Here is an 8,274-nt window from a genome sequence, read left to right on the forward strand (position 1 = left end):
TAATACCAGTCTTTACAGTGGAGACAATGTACATTAAAAGATAGTTTTTCACAGCCACATACAGTATGAGTTAATAAAGCTCTGTCTTAAGCATTCAAATAATGCTAAATTATTACATTTATATAAACTCATTTAAACACTGTATTGGAATTATATAATTTCAAGAGAATCATAATTTTGGGAATCGCCCTTAAGATCATGTCATATGTACAATAGTGTTCTGTCTCTGCCATACAACTTTGCAAGTTATGCAATCAGTGGAAAGCCGCATTTATAAATCCAAAGTGGTTTTATTTCCATCTGTCTAGTGAAAAAGTCCAGATACATTTTTACCAGGCAACACTACATGAATCATACACAAATTATTATTATTATTTTTTTTTTTAAATACTTCAAATACTATGGAAAGTGGAAGCCTTCATATTTAAAATACAAATCTGTGAGTGAGCTTACCATTTATAAAATATAAGCATTCCTTCTTATTCAATAAAAAGATTGATAATTGGATGCAGTACATTGAACAATAATAAACAAATCAAGAAACAGATAACACGGCTGTTAATCAACACTGCCTTAAAATGCATGCATTGAAGTATTTTTTACGATAAAACGAAGTAAAACAAGCCAATAAAAGTTATTTGTATAATCTTTAGAAATGCCACAAACACAAAACAAGTGAATTGTTTAAAATGCAACTGTTTTGTCATACTGTATATACCAATCATTACTCCATGCAGACACATGTCAAAGTCCTTTCTCAATTTAGAATGAGAAACATGCAACAGTCAGTTTATGTTCAAGATGCAATACAAACTGCTTTACCGTCATAAGAAAATACCTGAAAAGATCATCTTTTTAATGTACAAAAAAAGAAAACATGTCAAGCTTTTTTTTTTTTTTTCTTCTTGATCATTTACTGTAAAAGTGAAATTCAGGCATTTGGCAGGTTGTAAAAAGTCTCTTAGTCTCTTTCAGAAACTCTTCTATACTTTTGACCTGCAATGTTCAGCGTAGTGGTGCTAACTGAGAGTTGAGGTTTGCTCAGTGCAGACTCTTTTAAGCGGTGGGGCTCCAATCACCTCCTCTTCCTCCTGTGAAAAACTTTAACAATTGTAATTCCCACAATGCATTAGGTGAACATTTATTTGAAGGCTAGTGGATGTTACCTGAGTAGAGAGAGACAACACATCTTCTTTAAATAGAGTTGGGGGCTCATCCGTCACCTCACTGCTGCTTGTTGATGCATCTAAATATGGGGTTTGATCATGAAAATTCAAATGTACAAATACATGTACACATGTGAAATGAAAGATTAACAATCATTACTGTTATCTTACATACTTGGGTGAATCTAACAAAACATGCATACAATAAATCTTATATCACCCCAAAAATAAAAAGGAAAAGATACTGAATTAAATGTTGCTTTGAATTTAAGCCTGTTTCAGGACCATTTCGATATTTTTTGCTATGGCATTATTTTATGACAGTTCAACAAAATTATACACAAATTCTAATTTTCGAAATTCATTATTGTATGTGTAAAAAACAATTTTTTTTAAGGGGTCATATGATGCTTTTTTAAAGATCATTATTTTGTGTATTTGGTGTAACAGAATATGTTGACATGCTTTAATGTTCAAAAAACACATTATTTTTCAAATACTGTACATTATTGTAGGTCCTCTATGCCCCGGCTCTCTCAAACGCTTCGTTTTCTACAATGTCCCTCCTCCCGACAAGCGCAGTCTGCTCTGATTGGCCAGCTGACCCAGTGCATTGTGATTGGCCGAACACCGCAAGCATTCGGCGGAAATGTAACACCCCTTACCATAATCGCCAGCTTCATCTTTCAAAATAAATGTAAAGACAGAGCCCGAAAGGGGAACAGAGTCGTGTGACAGACACAGTGATGAAGCTGGTATGTGTTTGCAGTACACAAGCCACGGTTAAGTCAGCTGACTCCACTGTGATGTGATGTGTCTCTCTCTCTCTCTCTCGCGCGCACACACACACACAATGCGCAAAACTCCGCATTTGAACAGTCTTATGCTAACTCACACAAAATACATCATTGTATTGTCTTGTAATACAGTAAAACAAATCTATATTACAGTAATGAGAATCACTACTCAGGATAAGGGATATTGAAAAAAAAAAACAAATGGAAAAAAAAAAAAAAATATATATATATATAAAGGACAAAGTTTGGAATAAATAAGGTTTTTTAATGTTTTTAAAAGAAGTCTCTTCTGCTCACCAAGACTGCATTTATTTGATCAAAAATACAGTAAAATAACTAATATAGTGAAATTGTGAATTTTGTGTAATATAGTCTTCAGTGTCACATGATCCTTCAGAAATCATTCTAATATGCTATTTTGCTGTTCAAATATTCAATTATAGACCAAATATAATGTATCTGCCTTGTCAATTAGGTAAATCATCTTTTTGCTGAATGTTTTTTCACTGGTCTGTCTCACCTCTCTCGGCATCCATGGTCTCCTGTCCCAGGGTGGGCGGCTGGGAATCCTCTGTACGGAAGTAGGATGCATGGGAAGGGCTCACTGCCTCACTCACATGCTGTGGACTGGAGTTGCTGCTGCTGTCCACTTTGGTATTAGACTGATAGGCATCTGATAGGAAACTCTGGTTACTGTTGTCATCTGTTTAGGAAAGTGAATGTATGAATGAAACATATTTGCGTGAAGTCTCCTGAAGAAATATGTGAATTATGTTTAAGTACTTTAGCATACTGTAACGTTACAGTACATGCTATGTTAAAATAGGTATGCAAAGCACACTGTCAAGGTGCAAGGTCATTTAAGTAACTAGAGCATAACAACATAACCCAGTGTTGCGTTATATTAAATAGAGGATGTTCTGAATTGTTTAGAGAGGAAATATCAAGCTTGACCCTTGTGTCTGACATAAACATAGCCTGTTAAAACCTGTATTACCCTGAAAATCCAGTAGCACGGAACGGGCGTTTTCCAGCACCACATCTGTAGGAAAGCCCTTCAGCTCCCTCATTGCAGTACCTGACACTTTAGGCTTGTATATCTACAAGAAAGAAAAAAAGATGTTTTGAAAATGAACACTATATTTATATATCTGAAAAGTGGACAGCCACTAAATAAGATGACATGATATACATACCTGTTTAGTCTCTGTAACAGGGACCCATTTGAATATCCGTAATGACGTGTCTCCCACTGTAACCCACTTTTTTTCCCTAAGAGGACAAACACGTTCCAGGTTAATATTACAAAAATGCCTATATTTAAAGGAGAAGAAAAAATGTAGGATTGTTAATTTTTTCCCCCAAATTCTGAGTGCTGTTACGCAGCTGTGTGTGTGTATATATATATATATATATATATACATGCATATATATATATGTGTGTGTATATATATATATATATATATATATAGGCCTAATTTATAATTTTTTATGGAAAAACTACCACGTTTTTGGCAGGTTTCATGAGCATCACTCATATATGTTACAAGGATGTTCAACAGAGATTAATATAAAACTGCTAATTTTTACATTTCAGACATTCCGATCAGAAATGTATATGACAAAATCACTTCACTCCATTACAGATCACCAACAGATTGTACAATCCCCATTGTCACGTCTAAGACACGCCTACACGCTGGATACAGAGAAGCCCATTGGTTGCCTTGCTTGTCTGTCATGTTACTGACTGACGTCACCCTCCCCGCCACTCTGAAGTTTATTTTTGTAACGTAGAAGAAAAGAAACTTGTCTCCCTCTTTAAACAAGCAACTTACCACCGACGGACCCTTTCAATTGCCGCCATCACTTTTTTGATATCATCTTTTGCACGGCTGCGTGTCTCCGCTCGCACGGACCGTCCCGACATTTTAATGGGTTTTATTAGTTTGTCAAGATCTCCCTCTTTTTCTTGCCTTCTTCCGTCTGCGACTTGATTTCGCCCTGTCTTCGTCTTTGTCTCGCGAGACTTCATAACGCGCCACTGGCACTGCCTCTTTGCATTTTTTACATTACCCTTATTTAATTTATTTGTAAATTTATTTTCATTATAAAACATTCTGTTATCTAATAACCACAATATGGATGCACCACATTAAAAGAAGTGCGCTGTTTCGTGCCTATGATGCCCTTATCACACCACCAGATGGCAGCATTTTTGACTTAAAAATACTCTCCATTTGAGTTGACAGGGACAGGATATGCAGTACACTTCCTGCCTCGTATGTGATAAACATTTTTGGACAAAATATTAGTTGCACATTTTAAATATGTAAATATAATATAAATATATACAGTAGTCAACATTTGAAGTGGATCAAAAACGTTAATCAAAGTTGTCCTAAGACAAGAATGCATTTTGGTTTTAGGACAACTTTGATGAAAAGTTTTGATCCACTTCAAATGTTGACTAGTGTGTGTGTACCACACATACATACAGGTGCATCTCAATAAATTAGAATGTCGTGGAAAAGTTCATTTATTTCAGTAATTCAACTCAAATTGTGAAACTCGTGTATTAAATAAATTCAATGCACACAGACTGAAGTAGTTTAAGTGTTTGGTTCTTTAAATTGTGATGATTTTGGCTCACATTTAACAAAAACCCACCAATTCACTATCTCAACAAATTAGAATACTTCATAAGACCAATAAAAACATTTTTAGTGAATTGTTGGCCTTCTGGAAAGTATGTTCATTTACTGTACATGTACTCAATACTTGGTAGGGGCTCCTTTTGCATGAATTACTGCATCAGTGCGGCGTGGCATGGAGGTGATCAGTTTGTGGCACTGCTGAGGTGGTATGGAAGCCCAGGTTTCTTTGACAGTGGCCTTCAGATCATCTGCATTGGTGGGTCTGGTGACTCTCATCTTCCTCTTGACAATACCCCATAGATTCTCTGTGGGGTTCAGGTCTGGTGAGTTTGCTGGCCAGTCAAGCACACCAACACCATGGTCATTTAACCAACTTTTGGTGCTTTTGGCAGTGTGGGCAGGTGCCAACTACGACATCACCTGCTTGCTACGAACCGCCCCATGTACAACCAGGCTGCTTAAGAGGCTGGATGAGCTGATCACCTAGGCCAGAATGAAGTTCAAGCCGCAGAAGTCAAGGAGCCTCTCATTGCGAAAGGGGGAGAGAAATGACAGAGTCACCTTCACCATTAGCGGGGAAGACATCCCCCGCATTGTGGATCAGCCCATCCGAAGCTTGGGAAGACTTTATACATCTGGCCTCTCAGACAAGGATATGGGGAAATTCATCCTTCGGCAGCTGTCAGAAGGCCTGTCCAAGATCAATGCAAGCCAGCTACCTGGAAAGTACAAGGTACTAGAATACTACTGTTAGACCAACACGAAAACTGAACACTTCTGTGTTTAAATAATTTGTTATCATTTTTTTACTTGTCTTATATAAAGTTTGAATTTTATATTAGTTTGGCACATGCACATGTGTTTTGCACTAAAGAAAGTCACCACTGGTTGGCAACAACTGGAAGTAGGGATCGCAATGTAATGCTCCATTTCTCCCATCCTCTTCGTGGCAGCGTTTGAGGTCATCCTGATCGGGGCAAGGCAGGTGGTGGGTGGGGTCCGGCTGCCTGCAGGTCAGAGGCTCCCGCCCCTAAGGAGCTATATGGACGACATCACCTGCCTGCTACGAACCGCCCCATGTACAACCAGGCTGCTTAAAAGGCTGGATGAGCTGATCACCTGGGCCAGAATGAAGTTTAAGCCACAGAAGTCAAGGAGCCTCTCATTGCGAAAGGGGGAGAGAAATGACAGAGTCACCTTCACCATTAGCGGGGAAGACATCCCCCGCATTGTGGATCAGCCCATCCGAAGCTTGGGAAGACTTTATACATCTGGCCTCTCAGACAAGGATATGGGGAAATTCATCCTTCGGCAGCTGTCAGAAGGCCTGTCCAAGATCAACGCAAGCCAGCTACCTGGAAAGTACAAGGTGTGGTGTTATTACTTCACCTTGTACCCAAGGGTGATGTGGCCTCTGAAGCTGAGCGAAGTCACCTCATCCGCAGTAAGCCGGATGGAGGCAAAAGCCAACTCCTTCATCCGCAAATGGCTCGGCCTACCACGGTGCTTTTCAGCTGCTGGACTGTATGGATGGAACTCACTCCAGCTACCCCTGAAATCCATCACCTTGAGCTATAGGCAGGAGAAGGCAAGGCAGGTGATGGAATTAAGGGACTCCTCCGACAGGGCAGTGGCTGATGCAAATGCCAGAGTTGGAAACAAATGCCGGAGACTGGAAGGAAATGGAGGAGGTGCAGAAGGTGATGGGAAGACTGCAACATCAACCAATTGTGGGCATGGTCCAGACAGGGCGGGCAGGCCTTGGATGGAGCGAGCCACCCATCCTATGGTCCAAGGCAAGTAGGAAGGAGAGGAAGGACCTAGTTGTTGCAGAGGTCACCAGGATTGAGCAGGAGGAGCTCAGAGTAAGGTCTGTGGCACAGGGGCAGCAGGGACGGTGGACAACTTGGGAGGGTGTCGCGAGCCGAGCAATCAGCTGGGCAGAGCTCTGGAAACTACCACAGGCTTGGCTCAGTTTCTTCATTAGGGCAACATACGACACCCTCCCGAGCCCTAAAAACCTCCATCAATGGGAGGAGAGACTGGAAGCTGCCTACGAGAGAAAGAAGGCGAAGTATGCAGACTTGGTTGCGGAGTGCAGAGAAGGTGGATGGAGTGTGAGGCTGTACCCGGTGGAGGTGGGAGCCAGAGGCTTTGTGGGCAGATCAATATCATGCCTGCTCAAGGACCTGGGACTACGGGGAGCCACACTGAGCAGATCCACCAAAGAGCTCTCTGAGGAAGCGGAGAAAGCAAGCCACTGGCTCTTGCTGAAACGACGAGACAAGGCTTGGGGAGTAACATCGAATTAGCAAAAAACAAGAATCATTTTTATTTATTTATTTATTTTTGTGGTGGGGGCCAGAATAAAAATCTGTATCACTGAGTCCTGAATATGCATTTTGTTTTATTATTTTAACACAGTAGGCTTTTTTTTTGTCAAGTACTTTGTTTATTTTTACTGTTAAAAGATCTGATGCCTTAAATTAAACTTGTAAACATGTATTATTATTTTTTTATTATTATTATTGTATCTAATTTTAATATTTCACTTTGGCTGTAAGGTTTGAGCAGTTGAGAAATAAAGAAATTGGGTTCAGTTTTATTTTTTAAACCACAAATAGGTCAAGAGCATTATTTACAGTATCTTGGTGGATACTGCCACTGACCTCTCATTGCCACTGTTGTAATATATGTTGATTTATAACAGGTTTTTATAACATTTATTCCAGCCCCTAAACATCAACTGTAACTGCACTACCCCCCCCAAAAAAAGTTACAATTATTCTATATGGTAATCGACAGAAAGCCACATATTTTATCGGCAAATCTTAACTTGTATCAAACCTGGAGCATTCATATGAACAATATGAAGTATAGTGATACAAATACAGTTAATTAATTCTTGTATGAAATTCAAAAGTCTTTTTTAGTGTTTATATGTTCATATACTATTGGCACAATAGTCACTTATGCCAAAAGAAAATAAGCATCTGAATATGTAAATAGGAGAAATGTAAAATAAATGGGCCCTAGTGTCTTCTATCTATGATTTTAGCAGACACTCTCTCACTGTTCTCCTTCTCATTCATGATTCTCCTCAGCACTGTCTTCTTGTCCTCCAGGGCCAGAGCACACTGCTCCTTATAACTGCTCTCCAGGCCGGCCTCATACTGTCTCACAGCCTCCGAATGCCTCCCCTCATCTCCACAATCCTGATGAAAATAATCATAATACACACACACACACATATATCACTCATAAAGTATAAGACACATTTTAAAGGGGTCATATGATGCTGCTAAAAAGAACATTATTTGGTGTATTTGGTGTAATTAAATGTGTTTATGCGGTTTAAGGTAAAAAAAAAACACATTATTTTCCAAATAATGTACGTTATTGTTTCTCCTCTATGCCCCGCCTTTCTGAAACATGTCAATTTTTACAAAGCTCATCGGTCTGAAAAAGCGAGATGTGCTCTGATTGGCCAGCTGTTAAGTGCATTGTGATTGGCCGAATTCCTCAAGTGTGTGACGGAAATGTTACGTCCCTTACCATACTGTGATGCATGCGGCAACAACATGTGACGACCCGGGCTGGACTCCGCTTCATCCACGGTGAAAGCCGATCCGGCGATCCACAGCGCAAAGTTGA

General features: G+C 39.6%; 2 protein-coding genes across 2 annotated transcripts in view; both read right to left on the reverse strand.

The window, feature by feature from the left end:
* Nucleotides 1-376: 376 nt before the first annotated feature.
* Nucleotides 377-4,085, reverse strand: LOC107557834 (B-cell CLL/lymphoma 7 protein family member B-B). The gene is made up of 6 exons (XM_016241387.1): nt 3,802-4,085; nt 3,160-3,235; nt 2,961-3,063; nt 2,484-2,666; nt 1,167-1,246; nt 377-1,091 (listed from the first exon to the last, which is right to left on the reverse strand). The coding sequence occupies exons 1-6, from the start codon at nt 4,080-4,082 to the stop codon at nt 1,020-1,022; spliced, it is 795 nt and encodes a 264-aa protein (XP_016096873.1). The 5' UTR covers nt 4,083-4,085; the 3' UTR covers nt 377-1,019.
* A 3,567-nt stretch (nt 4,086-7,652) lies between these two features.
* The window catches only part of tsen34 (TSEN34 tRNA splicing endonuclease subunit), a 2,344-nt gene continuing 1,722 nt past the window's right edge, over nt 7,653-8,274 (reverse strand). Inside the window, exon 2 of the mRNA XM_016241388.1 lies at nt 7,653-7,835. Coding sequence (XP_016096874.1) covers nt 7,653-7,835 — 183 coding nt within the window. The remainder of the gene's footprint in view (nt 7,836-8,274) is intronic.

This window comes from Sinocyclocheilus grahami, unplaced genomic scaffold (assembly GCF_001515645.1).
Source record: "Sinocyclocheilus grahami isolate Dianchi unplaced genomic scaffold, SAMN03320097.WGS_v1.1 scaffold621.1, whole genome shotgun sequence".
NCBI lineage: Eukaryota > Metazoa > Chordata > Actinopteri > Cypriniformes > Cyprinidae > Sinocyclocheilus > Sinocyclocheilus grahami.

What these genes read in the sequence shown, in the direction of transcription:
- LOC107557834 (XM_016241387.1), bottom strand. Translation starts at nt 4,082, where the DNA reads ATGTTTTATAATGAAAATAAATTTACAAATAAATTAAATAAGGGTAAT. An exon ending in CTGTTACAGAGACTAAACAG is followed by an intron (nt 3,064 to 3,159) that starts GTATGTATATCA and finishes TCTTTCTTGTAG; the next exon opens with ATATACAAGCCTAAAGTGTC. An exon ending in TGTTGTCTCTCTCTACTCAG is followed by an intron (nt 1,092 to 1,166) that starts GTAACATCCACT and finishes AGTTTTTCACAG; the next exon opens with GAGGAAGAGGAGGTGATTGG.